The sequence below is a fragment of the Lynx rufus genome, unplaced genomic scaffold, assembly GCF_022079265.1.
Source record: "Lynx rufus isolate CCGP_SWC_20201006 ecotype Redwood Valley unplaced genomic scaffold, mLynRuf1.p SCAF_31, whole genome shotgun sequence".
Taxonomy (NCBI): Eukaryota; Metazoa; Chordata; class Mammalia; order Carnivora; family Felidae; genus Lynx; species Lynx rufus.
The window spans coordinates 3,103,371-3,122,151 of NW_025814847.1; the positions used below are offsets into that span (position 1 = coordinate 3,103,371).

The 18,781-nt window shown below is 59.3% G+C and overlaps 1 protein-coding gene across 4 annotated transcripts in view; it reads right to left on the reverse strand.

The window, feature by feature from the left end:
- Window positions 1-1,406: 1,406 nt before the first annotated feature.
- The window catches only part of LOC124521813 (uncharacterized), a 40,637-nt gene continuing 23,262 nt past the window's right edge, over window positions 1,407-18,781 (reverse strand). For 3 of the 4 annotated variants that reach the window (XM_047092942.1, XM_047092943.1, XM_047092941.1), the window contains exons 4-6: window positions 3,492-3,630; window positions 3,219-3,295; window positions 1,407-2,978 (exon numbers count right to left, since the gene is read on the reverse strand). In XM_047092942.1, coding sequence (XP_046948898.1) covers window positions 2,886-2,978; window positions 3,219-3,295; window positions 3,492-3,630 — 309 coding nt within the window. In that variant the 3' untranslated portion in view covers window positions 1,407-2,885. Of the gene's footprint in view, window positions 2,979-3,218; window positions 3,296-3,491; window positions 3,631-17,898; window positions 18,435-18,674; window positions 18,752-18,781 lie in introns of those variants that run through there. The other variant, XR_006964605.1, reaches the window with a different exon arrangement.

Sequence of the window (18,781 nt, forward strand, 5' to 3'; positions counted from 1 at the left end):
CCGCCGGGAGAACCAAAGGCCCGAGTGCGCGGCGGGGAGAGAGATTGGTGTGGGGCCTTCAGTGTGGGCGCCGGGACGGGGTAGCAGCAGGACAGGCAGGGCATGGCCAGGGGGCGCCTCGGCCGGGGGCAGACGGGCAGCTGCACGCACGGCTGGGGGTCAGCTCCCTCTGCGACCACACTTCCCGTCTGGCTCGACAGAGCTGGGTTCACAGTCAAAGGATAGGAACAGACATGCCGTGGTGTCAGTCCGGGTTCTCCAGGGAAACAGAGTTAAAGGGACACTTGCAAGTCTAGAGAGATTCATTGTACAGGTTTGGCTCACATTCTCAGAGAGGCTGGCGGGCCTGGAGTCTGCAGGGTGGGGGAGCCAGGCTGAGACAAGGGAAGGTCTGCTGTTGAGGTTCAGGCCAAATGTCATCAGCCTGGACACACAGGGAAGAGCCAGTGCTGGAGGTCTCGTCCCCTGACCGTCCGCTGCAGAAATCTTTCCTCCTCAGGGGAGGTCAGACTTGGCAGCTTCCAGGCCTTCACCCGATGAGATGCGGCTCACCCACGTTGTGGAGGGCAGCCTGCTCTACTCAGAGTTTATCCTTTTCAGTTTATCTCATCCCACTCGTCCTCGCGGAAACATCGAGAATGATCCTTGACCGCAATTCTCGGCACTGTGGCCCAGCCGGGTGACGTATAAAATGAACCACCAGATCGCACAAACGCGAATCCAAAGAAACGTAGAAAGGCTAAATAATATCAGAGAAAGAAGACTTCAGAGCCCGGGAAGTTACCAGGGGCAAAGGAGAATAGTGGACAATGACGGAGGTCAGTTCAGCAAGACGTGACGAGGACCCCCCACGTGTGCCCGCCTGAAGACGGCACGTGGTGCCACGGCACCAAATACACGTGGCAAAATGGCAGAACTGAAAGGAGGGACAGGTGCGTCCACCATCGCGGCCAGAGGGCCCAGCACTCCCGTCCCGGCGGCGCGGCGAGAGGCGGACAGTCAGCAAGGACACGCGACGCTGAACACGACCACGAACCAGCCGGACCCGGCCGATGTCTGAGGAACACTCGGCCCCACCAGCAGCTTGCAGAGCCCTCTCAGCCCCCAAGACAGCGTCCCACCCTGGGCCAGAACACAAACGTCAACGACTTTTCGCGTCCTGAAATAATGTGTTTTCTCGGACTGGGACAGACCTCGGGTAGAACTTCATAACAGAAAGATGACGGGAAATTTCCAAACACTTACGGAGGAAACGAAACAAGTCTCCGTAGCCCAAATGTCAAAGACGGCGCCTGAAGGGAAATGTCTCAACATTTGAAGGGAGCGGAAATGAGCATACAAGACATCAAAACGTGGGAAAAGACGCGAACAAGGTGCTTAGAAGGAAATGAACATGATTCAAAGCATAGTTTACCAAAGGAGAAATGCTCCAAATTTATAATTTAAGCATTTATCTTACAAACCTATACAAATAAGAGCGAAACAAATGCAAAGCAAGTGGAAGAGAGGAAATAAGAAAAACGAAGGTAGAGAAAATGAAACTGAGTCATGTAATAAAACACATTGACAGAAAAGCCGACAGCGAACATCACCGTCGAAGGCGGAAAACTGGATGCTTTCCCTTAATGTTGGGAACGAGCCAACGGTGCTCGTGCTCACCGCTTCTCTGCAGCATGTAGGGAAAGTCTCATCAGATGCGCTAAGGCAAGAGAAAGAAATAAAGTGAGATACAGATTGGAAAGGGGAAAAGAAAAGCTGTCTTGATCACAGACATTACTTATGTTTGTCTACGTAGAAAATCCCAGGAATCTACAGAAAATTCCCCAGACTAGTAAGCGAGTTTGCCAAGAGGGCAGGATAGAGGCCAACGGGGAGGGGACTGACGGGCCATTGTACCAGCAGGATGGAACAGACATGTAACAGTTTGTGTTCCAGGCCGGGGGCGGTCACGGAGGCCCCGAGCAGGTGTGCGGGGGCAGGTGGGGCATGTGGTCGCGCACAAGGGGATGAAGAGGGGGTGGTCCCCGGTGCCAGGGAGCCCCATCACGATTGGGGTGTGTACAGTGCCCTTGTGGCCTTGTGGGACAGAGGCAGGTTTTAATAACTAGTCAGTTGACAGCTAACTAGTAGGAACTAGAAACTTCTGCTTTTTCCTGAGAAACAGGAGCCGTGCCAGGTGCCAGCACGTCCGCACAGAAGGGAGGAGGTTTCCCAGGACGCGGGAAACCAGGCGACCGCTGGGACACAGGCCCTGGCTGCGGTGCGGCTCGGGCTCCCCCAGCTGTGCGGCCTTGACACTCAGCCTTTCTGGCCTCCTGCTCCTCGTGTGCAAAGTGGGCACAAGGACACCCAGCTCACACAGCGTCTCGAGGGCCCAGTGAGTGATGAACGAGGAGGGTGACGAGATCAGTGTGCGTCACGGGGCCAGGACTCAGCAAGCCCTGGCTACTGCGACTTTGTATTCTCTTTACACAGCTCTCAAGCACAGACTGAGCCGGCTGGTGGTGAACCGGTCGAGGCTGGAAGTCGAGGCTTCAGGTCGACGGGTCCCAGAGGCCGAGGGTCCGGACAGGACGACGGACGGGGCACAGACGTGGGGAGAGTGGGCTCCGTTGACGGTTGCCAAAGGGGCTGAGGCTGAGCGGAACCGGACCACAGCTCTGGACTCGTTCGACGACGAAGGTCCCCCTCGATCTGCCGCGATGTGTGTCTTCTGCTCAACTTGGGCACGACGTGTCCGCATAGAGATTCACGGAGGGTGGATGAATCCGGTCCCTGCTGAGAGCAGTCAGAGGGGGAGGGGGCAGGACCAGGGCCGCAGGCATCACGCGCACAACAGAGGTGTTGAGGGAGTGGGGGGAGGCTGGATTCCCTGCTCCTTCCAGTTAAATCACCCTCAAGCCCTGGCCTGGGTGGCGGACCTCACTGTAGACTGTCGTGAGCGGTGTCTCCTGTTCGAGATGTGGTTCCCCCGAACCCTGGAACGCAGACAGAGGGTTCTTGCCACAGCTGAGGGACACAGAGGCCCCAGAGGGACCCACACAGATGCCATGCCGCTCACGCGACCTCCCCCCAAAGCGCCCAGCACCGCACGGACCCCGTGTTAACTCTGCACTGTCTGGAGAGGGATACAGAGGCAACGAGGCCAGAAACTGCTGACCCCTGGGTTTGACAAACTCACACCCAGGCACAGGGACGCGGGAGAACCCAGGCCTCACCTGCTTCCTGTGGTCTCGGGACATCTTCCCTGCATAACAGACGCCACCAAATCGGTCCCTGTGCTCTTCCTGCGACCCTGCACGAGAGTCCCACGGATGGAGCTTGAATTGAGCCTTGGAAACCTGTACCCTCCCCCGACATGCCCCCCTCGGTCACGCCCACACCCACCAGCCTTCTGCGGGGACATCCCTGACCAGCAAGATACAGGGGAAGGGAGCTGAGGGTCAGTGGGGGGCGGGGGAGGTACGTGGGCACGGGAAGGACAAGTGCACCTGCCTCTCCCAGGCTCCAAGCTCTGCTTCCTCCTACGTGAGCACAGAAGGTACAGTCCAGCCCCGAGGATGAGCAGCACGACCACAAGAGCCCCCAGGATAGCTGGCAGGTGGGCAGACGCGTCCGGCCCGTGTGGACCTGTTTGCCTCCCACAAGACAGTGAAGAAGGATGAGACAAGAGACAACGTCACATGCCCGTTGCCAGGCACGTGGAGACGTGTGAAGGGACCCCGTCTCGGCTGGAGAGGGGGAACACGGCAGGTCCTGTCGCTCAACCAGCACCGGGCCCTGCTTGGGGCCGGGGTGCTGAGAGGGACAGGACAGGGTCCAGGCGCTTGAGCGGCTCAGCCGTGGGGGGAGGGCTGGGAAAAGGCCGAAGGCAGCCAGCCAGGGCCATGGCGGTGCACTAGAGGTTCACAGCCGGTACACGGGTCTCCAGGGAGGGCTTCCCGGAGGAGGGGAGGGCCGGACTGAGTTGAGGGAGGAGCCGGAGGGAGGAGGGTGAGCGGGAGGCAGGAGGCTCCTCCAGAGGGGTAGCGGTCACTGAGGGACGAGCTTCCCCGGGGACTCAGGGATTCTGAGGCAGCAGGGGACGATGGGGTGGAGGGACGAGGCGGCACACGGGGAAGCCGGTCGCTGCTCACTCGGGGACACGCTGACGGTGAGCAAGTCAGGTGGGGAGGCCGAGGTGGGACAGGAAGGCAAAGCAGAAGCAGCCACGGCCCCTCCCTCCGGTGCCCTTGGCCACAGCATCAGCTCTCGGTGGGGGGGGGGGGGGGGGGGGGGCCTGTGCTCCTGAGAGGAGGTGAGGGGTGAGGGCAGCTCAGCGGGGGCTCCTGCAGGGCCCTGAGCAAACCAGGTGAGGAGCCCCGCTCGAGGTCAGTGCCTGCTGGACGGGACCCCAGCGGGGGCTCCTGTGGGCCGGCAGGGTCACCCACGGTGGGGCAGCTGCAGGAAAAGGGTCCCTGGACGGGAGTAAGTGCGGAAGGGGAGGACGCGGGACTGGAAGGTCTGGGGGAAGAAGCAGCAGCCTGGCCAGAGGCTGAAACCTGGGGAGCCCAGGACGCATCCGGGAATCCAGGCGAGCACTGGGGCGGGAAGCGTGTCCCCGAGACCGGAGACGGGCACACGAGCCCCGACGCCTGAACCCTGCAGGCAGCGGCTGGCTCGGCCTCCCTCAGGTGGCACCGACCACTGACCCTCCCCCCTCGCTTGCTGGAAACCTCCCGGGACACACAAGGACTGAAGGATGAGGCAGGGGTGAGGTACCCGAGGGGGCTGCCTGGACCAGCAGGGGTGAGGGGTGCAGAGGAGCAGGAGAGAGACACCGAAAGGCAGAAGCAAGCGAGGTGTGCCTGCCAGCCTCCTGGACGGGTGACGGTGGCAGGAGGTGGCCTAAACATGGGGGACAGAACCCGGAACCCTCACCCAGGGGGACCTGAGCTCCGGGAGTCCCTTCCCCTCTGACAGGATGCACTCACCGTGGGCACAGACTTCCCCAAGGTCCGGGGGTGGCAGTTTTCCGGTCCCCCGGGTTGCTGACCACGCAGGTGATGCTGGGGCTGGGCTGGCTCAGGGGCAGCTTCAGAGCCAGGGTCCAGGGGTTGGGGGCCGGTACTGGGACCACTCCCTGCTCCAGCTCCCTGGGGAGGCCCTTGATCTCCCAGGACACATTCACGTCCTCTCTGGTTCCCAGGGCGTGGCACTCCAGGGTGACATTGCACCAGTCTGGTGTGACGGATGGAGTCTTGGCCAGGATCTGGGGGCGGGGCACGGGCTCTGGGACCCGAGGGACAAGAGGACACGGGGTCAGGTGAGTGGGAAGCATCACGCCTCATGCTTTCGCGGGCGGAATCTCACTGTCGCCCTGGCATCCTCCCCCAAGGATGGTGAATCCACTTTACAGATAAGACAGACTTGACCCAAATATACAGCGAGTGGCCATGAGGACGGGAGCCACTGCGTGAAGCCTCAGGCGTGATCTCAGCTCTGCCTTGACTTGTGGTGAACACACTGCGTCCAGTTTCAAGGGAGAAGCCAGAGCCTCAGGTCTGGGGTCTGGAAGGGGTCCTGCGAGGGGGGCTAGGGACACTCCCAAGGACAAAAGAAGTGGGTATTTGTGGATTGGGGGAGGAGCCACCACCTACCGTGGACAGTGAGGTGGAAATACCGGTTCATTTCTCTTCCTCCTATAAAGGAGACTCGAGCCCAGTACTGCCCACTGTCCTCAAGGGTCAGGTTGTCAATCCTCAGGGTCGTGGTGTTGAGCACATGGACCCTCTTCTCGAACTTGTCCTGGAAGTTGACCCATGTTGGAACATCTTCCCCAGGAGACACGTGCAGTATGATCGTGTTGAGTGACTCAGATTTAATGCCCCAAGAAATCTTCTCCAGCGTGACTCCTGGAAGTGAGTCTGGACTTCGGGTCACATGAAACGACACAGAACCTCCTTGAGTTCCCGTCAGAGAAACCACATTTCCAGAATCCTCCACTTGAGATCCATGAGCTCCAGAACCGTTGACCACAGTGCTGAAGGCGCCTAGGGCTTTGGAAACAGACACGGTGAGTGTTTTGTCATTGAGAATAAGGAGAAAACCCTAGAACCCATGGTGCTCATGAAATCCGCCCAGTAGACTCCCTTGACCCCGGGAGGCGGGACCGAGCAAGAATTGGAGTCGTGCTGGAATCAGGTCCTGGTCCTCGTGGGGCGTCCCCTTGAACCCGGTCCTGACCTGCTGTCCCGCAGTGTCCTCGCCGCCTAACTCTGAGAGTCTGGACGTGACGACATCACGGATCGAGAGCCCCGAGCACATCTGGGCCGACGCCAAGTGCCCAGCGTAGGAGGCAGCTTCCACCGGGGCTGCCCACACGCTGTGGGAGCCCCGGCCCTGGAGTGGGGGCCGCACCCTGTGACTTGCTCTGGAGCGGAGTGGCCCAAGGTCAGGCTCAGGGAGGCTGTGCTACGGGAACCCGCACTCCAGTCGCTCAGGGGCTGAGACAAGGGGAGATTCTGAGACTGAGGGGGGTCCTGTCACACAAGGTAGAGGCATCACGCCCTGGTGGCTGCACCCCTCGGGGCCACAGTAGGGAAGGCACACAGGGGAATCGCCGTGGGGGTTTCTCTCCCTCCTGAAGCGGCGTGATCTGTGCTCATGGGTTTGGCCACCTAGTCGCAGGGCCCTGGCTACCTACCCAGAACTGGAAAATGTGGGAGAAGATATGATGGGTAGGTGAGCTCTGCTGTGCCTGCCACGAAGACCACGCTTCCCCAGCCGGTCCCCGAGACACCCTCAACGTCCTTCCTCAGTCCCCTCTTGCAGAGCCGTGACCAGAAGGCAAGGGCCTCCGGGCCGCCCCTCCAGACCCCAAAATGCCCCATGCGGCACAGCCCAGGGGACCTGATACCCTGGGTCCTTCTGGAGACCGGGATAGGAAAGAAGGGGACAGGCAAAGAACGACCTTGTCCTGAAAGGAAGACCCATGTGTCCCCTGCAGCAGGGCAGGACCGCCTGGGGGACCGCTGCCTGCCAGAGCCCCAGACCCCTCTCCAGGTCCATGAGCTGTCCTCACGCGGTGCCTGCCCCCTCGCTGTGTTCACATCGTTCCTCGCTCTCCCAGGAAGCAGAGAACCCAGAGAAGGGCTCAGGCCAGTAGTGCTTGTAGAAGATTCCAGATCCTTCTATGCAATGATGTCCTCACTAACTCCCTCATTCCGACAGCAGGCGGCTGCATCCCGCCGGACGCTGCCCGGCCCGGACGGCAGGTCCCTGTCCCCACGTGCCAGCTGCTGCGTCCCATTGCGGTTTGGGTCTGCTTGTGCCCTTGGCTTGTTGTGTCCCATAACTTTAGAGGAGCCGCCGCACCTGTCGTAAGAGAATCAGCCTGTTTTCTAACACACATAACGTAACTCTTCTCCAACGTGCACGTCACCTCTGTCTGGGGACTCTGGCCCTGCTCTCAGCCTCAGGAAGCTGGATGTACCCGTTACTTGAAAGGCTTATTGGTTTTACGTCTTGCAGAAAAACATGGGCCCCCCAGCAAAGGTGTGCTTTGAACTCGGTCTGGATGCCTCCTAGGACTTTTGCGGTTGCAGTGTTGGTGTGTGAATGTGACCGGAAGGGACTGTGCTTGGGTCTCAGACCAGGAGGTCCCCTGCAGCAGGGCGGTGGGGACCGGGGCAGGGTCCGGGAGGCGGGAGTCCTCCGCGCTCTGCAGCCTGTGGCCTCGGGCAGTCATGTCAGCTCCCTGCCTTCTCCTTGAGTCTCTCATGCGGAGACAATGACCGTGCTCCCCTCAGGGAACCATTGCCAGGGTGTCAGAAGGCGAGAGCTTGCCCTTAGGTGTGAGCTGTTCCCATCAGGTCGATGCTTGCTCCTGGCAAGCACAGCTGGGGTCCGCCCCGAACTTCCCAGGTCCCGGATGCAGCCCTGTGCTCCCCACCAGCTGCCCTCTCGGGGTCTCCTCCCGGGATCAGGGACGGGCTCCCGGGAGACAGACACCCATGGTGCCGCCCCAGAGGCGGCCACGGGAGCCAAAGTCCCCCCGGGCCTTCCGCTCAGAGCCATGAAGCTCCCGGCTGTGTCCACGGCAGCTGGTTTCCATGGTCCCTGTCAAGTCCACGCAGCAGGAAACTGAGCACACCTGTGCAGGGGGGGGCAGCGTCCTAGAGACGAGGGAGGGCCGGGTACTGTGGCTCCACATGGTGGGGCATCTCCCCATTTCTCTCCACTGGGCTGCTGCCCATGGAGCCGGCTTCCCTCTCCCCCAGGCCACGGCTTCCCCTCCAGGGGGCTGCCTGCACCTCTCCCCCTGCCCTACCCTGCCCTGCGCAGGGGCTCACTCTCAGCGGCTCCCAGCAGTCCTGGGCTCTCACGCCCCAGCTATTCTCCTGGCAAAGGGCACCCAGGTACCCGTCCGCCCGGGGCAGGGCAAGACCTCGGGCACCTGCTGGCAAGGAGGGCACCTGGGAGGGAGGAGGCTCAGCCCTCAGGCTGCAGGGGGGGGCCTGCCCCCCAGGCTGGACGGTGAGCCTGGGCTTCAGGAGGCTGGAAGCCGACTCAAGCTGGGAGGAAGGCAGTGAGAGCTCTCAGATCAGCAGAAGGTGCTGATCCCAGAGAGGAAGGACAGAAGGACAGAAAGACAGACGGCAGGGACACAGGTGGCTGTGATGCAGAGAGCCAGGCTTTATTTAAAGAAGATAACATTTGTTTTATTTTGTTTTTTTTGTTTTTACATTGACTTAGTTTCAAGAGACAGAGACAGAGTGAGAGCGGAAGAGGGGCAGACAGAGAGGGAGGCACAGAACCCCAAGGAGGCTCCAGGCTCCCAGCTGTCAGCACAGAGACCGACTGGGGGCTCAAGCCCACCAACCGTGACATCATGACTGAGCTGCAGTCCCAAGCTTAACCGACTGAGCCACCCAGGAGGCCCTGAAGAAGATAAAATGTAATATTCAGCAGTGAACATAAAATTTCACTTTTCCCCCCTTCCTTCCTTCCTCCTTCTTTCTTCCATTTTTCTTTCCTTCTTTCCTACATAATCTTCCAACCCAGATGTTGACGGAGAAAACTCTACGTCATCTCACGTATTTTTCCAGTTAATTAAAATTAAAAGAAAGAGAAAGCCTACGTTTTGTTGTGGCCAAAATACTGAGATCAGAGAGATGTCAACGCCTTCAAAGCTCCTCTTCTTTTTTTTTTTTTAAATAAATTTTTAAATGTATTGATTTATTTTGAGAGAGAGAGCGAGCATGAGTGCAGTGGGGACAGAGACGGCAGGACAGACAATTCCAGGCTGACAAAGCACAGAGCCCGACGCGGGGCTCTAACACGTGAACCGTGAGATCATGACCTCAGCCGAAATGAAGAGTCGGACGCTCAACTGAGCCCCCAGGTCCCCACAAACCTCATGTCTGATGAGAAACGCCCTGCTTACAGATGCCCCAGGTTCGGGAATTTCCTAGAACCCCGGTACCCCCCTTCCTCGGACAGGCCAGGGCACTCAAGCAAAACATGGCAGGAAATGAAATTCCCAGGAATCCACGGCTCTCGAGACCTCGGTCTTGTCCTTTGTTTTTATTTCGTCTGTTTCACGAAGGCGGATGGTCTCGGGGGAAGTGCTAACGGGAGTATCTGGGTTTCCTCAGGACAGTCTTTCTTTCAGTTCCCTTTTGGGGACCTGCTGCTTCCCTTCCCGTCACCCCGTTCACCCTGTCCCGGGGCCCTGATTATCAGCGCCCTCTGTTCCATCCACACCCTCCAGCAAGTGGGCGCAGACACCCTCAAATTCCGGAGGCCGCCCTCCCTTCCTGGTTCCTTGTGTTCCGTGCCCTCCTCTCGCCCCAGAAGCGGAACCAGCGTCCTCCAGCTCCGACGGGGACCCTGGGTCGGCCCCCTGCTCCCCTCACAGCTGCAGAGGCAGCCTCTCCCCGGTGCCAGGCGGGTCCCGGCTCAGAGCCAGATGCCCCCCTCGTGCTCCCTGACAGAGTTGGTATTTCGGGCTGTTCCCCACAGACATCAGACACACGGGACCCCCGCCTCCCTGCCCCGCACACCGGCCTCCCACCCGGGGAGCCCGGGCCACTCACTGAGGACGAGGCTGCTGAACCCCAGGAGCCGGGAGGCCCAGCACAGGTGGGGGTCTTCTGAGTGGGCTCCCATCACAGGCGGCCTCCTTCAGGCTTGGTCTGGGCCCAGTTGGCCGTGGAGGAAACATCCAGAAGGCAGAGGCAAGAGAAGAGGCGAGCTTCTGCTCAGAACACTCTTAGGCTCTTCCCACCCCAAGGGCGGAGCTAACTGTCTAGGACAAGCTGGCTGGTCTAGATAAGCCAATCAGATGCTTGCTCTTCTCTCTGGCACCTGCAGGGACCCTCGGGGAACGATGGTGGAATAAACATAGGACCCCCCCCGCGATGAGGCGCTGTGTGGGAGACGCCCCGTCCTGTGGGCACGACCAGCCTGGTGATCTCAGCTCCCCAGCCGGCACTGCTGGGACCCCTTACCTGTTTCCCTGGGTCCACACTCCCCCCACGCAGCCCTGTTCCCCAGGGCCAGCCGATGGCCAGGCCCAAAATCGCTCAAACCACTGTACCAGGGACACAGTGACCCCCCTGCTTTGGGCCTGTCCTCTGTCTTAACACCATTGAACGAGTCAAATCTCCTTTCTGATTTTCTCTGCACTTAACTGTCGGGTGTCTAAGGAAGACGCTCTGAGCACAAGAACAGAGCGCTTTGTGGGAAGGGCCCACCCCCACACCCCAGTGCAAACACGGGCATCTCCCTCTGGCCGGCACCCAGGCCCTCCGGGCACCCAGACCCGCCCTGCCCCCCCACAAGGCAAACCCCCCCAACGGGGCGGCACCCCACCAGCGCGTCCCCCTAAGGCTCTGCCAGCCCTGGGCCCGCTCTCACACACAGGCAGGGGGCAGGGACGGGCTCCTCCGTCCACAGGCTCGGCTGCCTCAGACTCACGGCCACCTGCTGAGGGTCAGGCCCCTTCTCCCCAGACGGGGCCCCACGACCTCTGAGAACCTTGTCTCCCGTGGACCCTGGGGGAGCAGCCCCATAACTCCCGCCGGCCGTGCCCTTTCCCCGCCCACGGAGGCTCCCCCCAGCTGCTCAGAGCCTCGGATCCTAAGGCTGGACCCCAGGATGGCCGGGGACACGAACTGAAGGTAGTCAGCCTATGGGCTGGGAAGTCCCTTCTGGGGATGCGGAAGCCCATCCTTAGGGTGTGGACGACCATCGCAGGTCACTCAGCAGGGCGGAGCAGGGACTGGACTCGTAACCGTGATCTCTGAGGCCCAACATCCCAGCCCCGTCCCTTCCCACCGTGTGGCCTCCAAGAGTCACCCCGTCCACTCTGGGCTCCCGACCTGCTCTGTGCTCTCGGACAAGAGAGCATCAACACCGCCTTCTTCCCCCGCTCCCGTCCCGTAACGGGGACGGTCCTTCAGAAGGCTCAGTCCCTGACCTCGCAGTTAGAAACTCCTCGGACGGAGGCCACACCCGGGCAGCTCACCACTGGTCACTTCGGCGTGATGGGGAGCAAGTCGGCAATGCCTCTGTCCCTGTCCCTGCACCCCCGTGGAGTGCCTCGGGGGAAGAGTGTCTGCTCACCCAAACCACTGTGTGGGGGACAGGGCCCAGGGCCCCGGAGGGAACCCCCAGCAGCTGCAGGTCAGGGACACGGGAGGGGCCGCCAACACACGTGCCACGCCGGCACCCACCAGGGACATTTCGACCCCACATACTGATCTCTGTCACTCGCCGCCGTCCTGGGCAGCAAGAGCTAACGTCACCCGTGCACAGCGTGTCTGGTTTCTGCGGTTCCCAGGCTCGGTCTCTGCGAGAGGCGGCGGATATCAAGATTAGCGTCCATTTTACAGATGAGCAACGTCGGGGCCCATTTACGGTATTTGATGAGCCCATGGTCTGGAAGCTGGGACATGGCGGGGCCAGGCCCACATCTCAGGCTCATAGGCCACTGGTCTGTCCAGACCTCAGTCGCTCCTGACCTTCAGAAGCCCCACTGGAGGGGAAGGGGGAGGGAGGCCAGGCCTGCCCCCGGACAGCCTCTCTCCTTTCTCACACCCCCAGCCAGAGGAAACAGGCCCTGTGGTCGCCACTCTGCAGGCTCTGAGGTGCACAGAGGCCCCTGCTGACCACAGCCACCCCCCTACACTGCCTGCGTCACACGTGGGCCAGCCCCTCCAGCCCTGCTCACCGTGGGGCTTGCTTCTCCCACGTTCGGCCACGTCCCGAAACTTTGGAAGCAGACTGGGAGCAGCTAACATACATCATGACCCTCAGCCCAAGAACTCAGAACCCTGCCCGCATTCCTCTCTACGGGGGAGGGGAGGGGACACGCTTTCCAGAAACAGGGCACAGAGGGAGCCAAGGTACAGGGTGGGTGTAGGGACAGGTGCTCCGGCTCACGAAGGAAGTCTTCCCTGAGCCTGGACACATACCAGCTGCTGGGGATGGGGTCTGGGGGCCGTGACGGAAGCGGTCGGGGCCTCGACAGGGTCCAGAGCACCTGCCCCTCCAGACACGGGTGACAACCAGAAACAGTGTGCCAGCAGCAACAGCCCGATGGAGAAAGAGCACACAACCGCCTGTCTTCCCAGAGGGGCTTGGGGCTCAGCAGTCGCACCAACGGAGCTCAAGACAACTCACCAACCTTCTTCAGACAAGCCACCCACGTGTTTCAGTGGGGCGATCGTGTGTCCTCCAGAAACCCTGCGGCTTCTCATGTAGCAACCTACGTGTTGGCTTGACTCTGGGACCTGGTCTTTCCTGGAGCTGCTCTGCCTCCCATAGGTATAGAAAAGAGACTTGGACTCCTTTGCTTTAGACTAGTTTGTTCTAAATTCCCGTCGGCAGCTTGGAAGGTATGCATGCTATTGTGTCGGTACAAGGGTTTGGTCTTACTCTGTGTCCCAGTAAGCAGGAAGACGGAGCCCACCCGGGCAGATGAGTGTTAACGGCCTAGCTGCTATCAGTCCACAACATTACTTTTTTCCATTAACTTCTGATCCCAAAAGAAACTGAGCCCAACACCCACTCATGATGATAAACTCACAGAGAACCAGGAACAGAGGAGAATTTCTTCAACTTGATAAAGATCATCTCCACAAAAACCACAGCTACCATCATACCTAGTGCCTACAGGCGGGAAATGCTTCCTCTAAGGCCAGGAACCAGGAAGGATGGCTCCTATCCACACCCTCTCTCAGGGTTGTACGTGAACTCCTAGCTGACACAATAAGACAACAAAATGCAATAAAAGGTACACTGACTGGAGAATGAAATAAAACCATCATTGCACACAGGTGACGTGGGTTTCAATGTACAACGTCCAAAAGAATCGACACAACAAGAAGTGCTCTGCATCTGATGACGGATGATAGCACGGTTACAGGAAACGCAAGGTTTCTACTCGACGCTCAATGACTCACTTACACACCAGGAACGAAGAAATGGAATTTTAAACTGAATGCACCGTACCCTTTACACTGACAATGCAAAAGTGAACTGTTGAGGCATAAATATCACAGAATATGCAAGGATCTTTATGAGGAAAACTACAAGACTCTCATCAACAAAATCAGAGAACAACTAAGTACATGGGGGGATAGACCATGTTCATGGATAAGAAGGCTCAATATTGTCTAGATATCCAAATTCCCAACTAGATCTATACATTCAGTCAACCACAATCTGCAGCCCAGCACGTTATGTTGTAGACATTGATCACGTGATTCCGCAGTTTGCGTGGAGAGAAAATGACCCAGAGGAGGCCACACTATGTTGCAGAAGAGTGAGGTGGAAGTCTGACACCCCCTCCTTCAAGACCTCCTACACACTTACAGCCATCAAGACACTACGGATTTGGTGAGAAGAACCAAACAGATCGTGCAACAGGATAGAGAGCTCAGAAATAGACCCACGTATACACGGTGAACTGATCTTTGACACGGAGCAAAGGCAATACCATGGACGAAAGACAGTCTCTTCAACAAATGGTGCTGGAACTACCAGACGTCCACGTGCAAAAAAAAGAACTGAGACACAGGGCTCACACCCTTCCCAAAAACTAACTCAGCGGATCAGTACCTCTATATAAACAAAGAATTGGGAAACTCCGACAGGACAACATAGGAAAATCTAGATGTTCTTGGGACCGGTGAACACGTTTCAGAAAGACACAAAAGGCACGATTCATGAAAGAAAGATGACGTAAACAGGAATTCCGTGAAATGAAACAGTTCTGCTCTGCAAAGGCAATCCCGGGAAGGAAAAGACAAGCCACAGACAGGCAGAAAATATCTGCAGAAGACACAGCTGATAAAGAAGTATTAGCCAACATATATAAAGAACTCTCAAGGCTCAACATTAAGAAAACAAACAACCCAATGAAAAGAGGCCCAAGGCACTAACAGACACCTCACCAGAGAAGACACGCTGATGGCAAAAAGCACAGGAGAGATGCCCCTCATCATATGTCATCAGGGAATAAATAAACAGCTAAATCCAGACAATGGGTCGTCACCCAGCACTAAAAAGAAATGAGCTATCAAACCACAACAAGCCTTGCGGGGAACGTAAATGCCTGTTGCCACATGCAAGACGCCAATCTGAAGAGATTACACACTGCATGATTCCAGCTACATGAGGTTCTGGAAAAGGCAAGTTAATTTTTTACGTCTATTTAAATATTTTCAGAGACAGAGAGCACCCAGCAGAGAGACAGAGGGAGATGGAGAGAGAGACAGAGACACGAGAGAGAGAAGCCCAAGCAGCCTCCAGGCTCTCATCACGGAGTCCAATGCGGGCTCCGACCCCTGATCTGTGACATCATGGCCTGAGCGGAAATCAAGTGTCAGAAACGTAACCAACTGAAACACCCTGGGGCCCCAAAAGGCGAACTTATGGAAATAGTAGGATTTTTAATCATATGTGTAAAACGTGATCTTTGTCATCGGGAGCCACCTTCCAGAGAGAACACAGAACAATTTACTTCCTGTGTCATTCATTTTGTTTAATTGAACCTAACAAACCTTAGACTACTTTATTTCGTAGGCTCTGCTCCCAACGTGGGGCTCGATCTCACCACCCTCAGATGAAGAGTCTCGCCCTTCACAGACTGTGCCAGACAGGCACCCCTAGACTTTCCCTTTGAACTATTTAAATGTATATTCAGTATGAGACAGAGAGTGCGCAAGCAGGGGAAAGAAGAGAGACAGAGGGAGACACAGAATCCGAGGCAGGCTCCAGGCTCTGAGCTCTCAGCGACTCCTCTTCCAGGGAGCAAACCTTCTCTCAGGACCAGGTATCATCACCCCCGTGACCTGCGACCTCAGGGATCCCCTGCGTCCCATCTCCCTCCCCCGGGATCGGCCCTCACCTCTCAGGGTCTGTCTCAGGGGATGGGGCAGGCACCCCACTCTGCCCTCCAGCCCGTGTCACCCCGGAAACCTGGATCGGGACCTCGGACCTCAGACCCAGGATACTCCAGGGATCCCCCTTTCCCAGCGGTCACCCACCCCCCTCCCAGCCCCAGATACTCTTCCCACCCCCCCTCGCCAGTCACAGTCGCCGCCCTCAGATCCCGCCCTCACCCCGCCCCGCCCCCCTCAGCACCACCTGCCCCCCCACCCACCCCCCCAGTCGCCCTGAGCAGCCTCCCTCCGGGCCCTGAGCGCCGGCCACCGCCGCCACCTGGCGGCCGAGGACCGAACTGCCGCTGGAGAGTTCCTGCCAAGAAGCCTTCACCGTGGGTTCACCTGCACACACAGGTCATGAGCGCCTACTGTGTGCAGCACAGGGGCAGGGAGAGACAGGGAGCTGAGTCCTCTTCCCAGAGGAGCCCCCAGGCTGGCGGAAGCAGTTCAGGCCTCGGGAAGCAGGTCAGTTCCGCGGACGGAGCAGAGTGGGGACATCTCGCCTCACCGGGGAGCCCGGCCATCGTCATGGAGGGTGGGGGGTGCGGGGCACAGGTCTCGAGCGTGCCCCGCGTGCAGGGCCCTGTGCAGGGGGCTCCGCGCCTTCTCCAGGACCCCCTGTGGCTCCGCGGTTCTCTCCTCCCCACCTGCTCTACAGAGGTGCCGGCACCCGCACCAGGACGCGCGGGAAGAAGGTCGGGATCGAGTGGGAGGGGCCGCAGATGACAGACCACAGGCTCTGTGACCGGCCTTGTGTGCACCCCCAGAACAGGCCAAGTCGGCCATCCCGTTCCTGCTGCCTACGGAGGTGGTCCAACTGGAGAGAGGCGGGCAAGGGCTCACGTCTGGGGACGGGGACATTGGAGTTTATGAGGACATAGGGAGACTCCTGGGGGCCGGATGCAGGGTGCGCAGTCAGCTTGTCCCCCGCGCTCCCTGGGGCTGGCCCTTGTCTGTCCCTCTTGTGTTTGCCGCCGCGGGTCCCCGGGGGCTCATTGGGAGCCAGGGAACAGGGCAGGGGGGCTGGGGGTGAGGTCAGAGCAGAGTGCAGGGAGGAGTGAGGGTGACAGACCACCCTTAACCTGCCAGAAACACTGGGAAAGGTGCCATGGCCCCACCCCCACTCACAGGGTTTGTCCCTCTCCTAAGACAACAGCCTAGGAAGGGGAAACTGAGGCACCAGAGGACAGGGCCGGCTGCCAGGTGCCCTCCTCTCCTGCCCCTCATTCCTGCGTGTCCTGGATGAGAGTCGTGTGGAGGACACCCCTCCAGCCCTGCTCCGTGGACACACTGGGTTTCTGGGGTGGGGGGCGTTGCTGCTGCCACACCCCCCTGATCAAGGCTGTAGGTCCCGGCCACCCCCGCCTGGACACACCTGCTGGGAGAGCAGAGGCGGCCCACACCTCGTCCACCTCACTGCTGGACAGCTGACGACAGGGACGGGCAGGACAGGGCGATGCAGGCATAGGTCAGCACGGGGTGTCTCCCACCCATGAGCCCAGCGCCTCCTCTCTCTCCTGCCCCCACCCGGCCTGGCTCTCTGGGCCTCGAGGCCTCCCCTGCAGACCTGAAGTTTGGTGTGTCTTACTAGCTGGCCCGAGGCTACAAATAAGGCATCTCTCAGGCTGTGCCCTGTGTGCAGAACAACCAGTGTCCCTGGACCTGAGGTCCCAGAGCTGGGGGTGGGGTGCCCTCAGGGTCCTCAGTCTTTCCTCTTCGAATTCTTCCTTCCTCTGCCTGGATTCTGCTGCTAGGTCAGCCCCCCAGGCCCCCCGATGCTGGGAAGGGGGCGCCCACGGGCCGGCCCCACAGGTAGGTCCCGGGGACGAGGCGGTACCGGGTTCTGGTCCGCGTTCTGGACCTGCAGGAAGCTGGGGCCGAGCGCCAGAGTAGGATGCGGGTGCTCAACGAGGACCTCGTGCAGAGAGCAGGGCACATACGGGGACACACGGGCTGCCGGTGGTGTGGACGCCAGGGGGGAGCGAACGAGGGAGCAAAGGGGACCTCCAGGTGTTGCTGAAGCCAGTGGGCCGACGGTGGGACCCGAGGGAGCTGGAAAGGTCATCAGAGCCCATGGAGGAGCCGGGGAGAGGGAGGGTCCCCGTGAGACATGAATCGGGTTTCCCACAGGTGACTGTGCCTCCGAGAGCCCATGTTCATCAGGCGGCCGCGTGAGGGTGTCGGCTCAGGACTGGAGACGCGGGCTCAGCGCGGCCCGGCTCCGGCCTCAGACTTAGCCGGAGTCATCGGGGGAGAGGTGGTGGCAGGGGAGAGAGGAGGGCTCCACGGGGACCAGCAGAGGATGGGAGGGTGGGGGCAGTAAGAGACGGATAGGGAGGGGCCGGGGTCCTGTTGTGAGCGGAGTCACAAGGGTCAGAGTGAAAACAAACTTTTTCAAATTAAACCTGAAATTACAAAGCCATCATAGGTCTTAGACAAATTTCATCTGTTTTTTTTTTTAAAGTGGTTATTTGCACATATATTTGGGGAGAGAGACAGAAGGAAAATGCACATACTGACAATTGGCTGGTGGTGAACCGGTCGAGGCTGAGGTTGAGACTTCAGGTCGACGGGTCCCAGAGGCCGAGGGTCCGGACAGGACGACGGACGGGGCACAGACGTGGGGAGAGTGGGCTCCGTTGACGGTTGCCAAAGGGGCTGAGGCTGAGTGGAACCGGACCACAGCTCTGGACTCGTTCAACGACGAAGGTCCCCCTCGATCTGCCGCGATGTGTGTCTTCTGCTCAACTTGGGCACGACGTGTCCGCATAGAGATTCACGGAGGGTGGATGAATCCGGTCCCTGCTGAAAGCAGTCAGAGGGGGAGGGGGCAGGACCAGGGCCGCAGGCATCACGCGCACAACAGAGGTGTCGGGGGGAGGCTGGATTCCCTGCTCCTTCCAGTTAAATCACCCTCAAGCCCTGGCCTGGGTGGCGGACCTCACTGTAGACTGTCGTGAGCGGTGTCTCCTGTTCGAGATGTGGTTCCCCCGAACCCTGGAACGCAGACAGAGGGTTCCTGCCACAGCTGAGGGACAGGGAGGCCCCAGAGGGACCCGCACAGATGCGATGCCGCTCACGCGACCTCCCCCCAAAGCGCCCAGCACCGCACGGACCCCGTGTTAACTCTGCACTGTCTGGAGAGGGATACAGAGGCAACGAGGCCAGAAACTGCTGACCCCTGGGTTTGACAAACTCACACCCAGGCACCGGGACGCGGGAGAACCCAGGCCTCACCTGCTTCCTGTGGTCTCGGGACATCTTCCCTGCATAACAGACGCCACCAAATCGGTCCCTGTGCTCTTCCTGCGACCCTGCACGAGAGTCCCACGGATGGAGCTTGA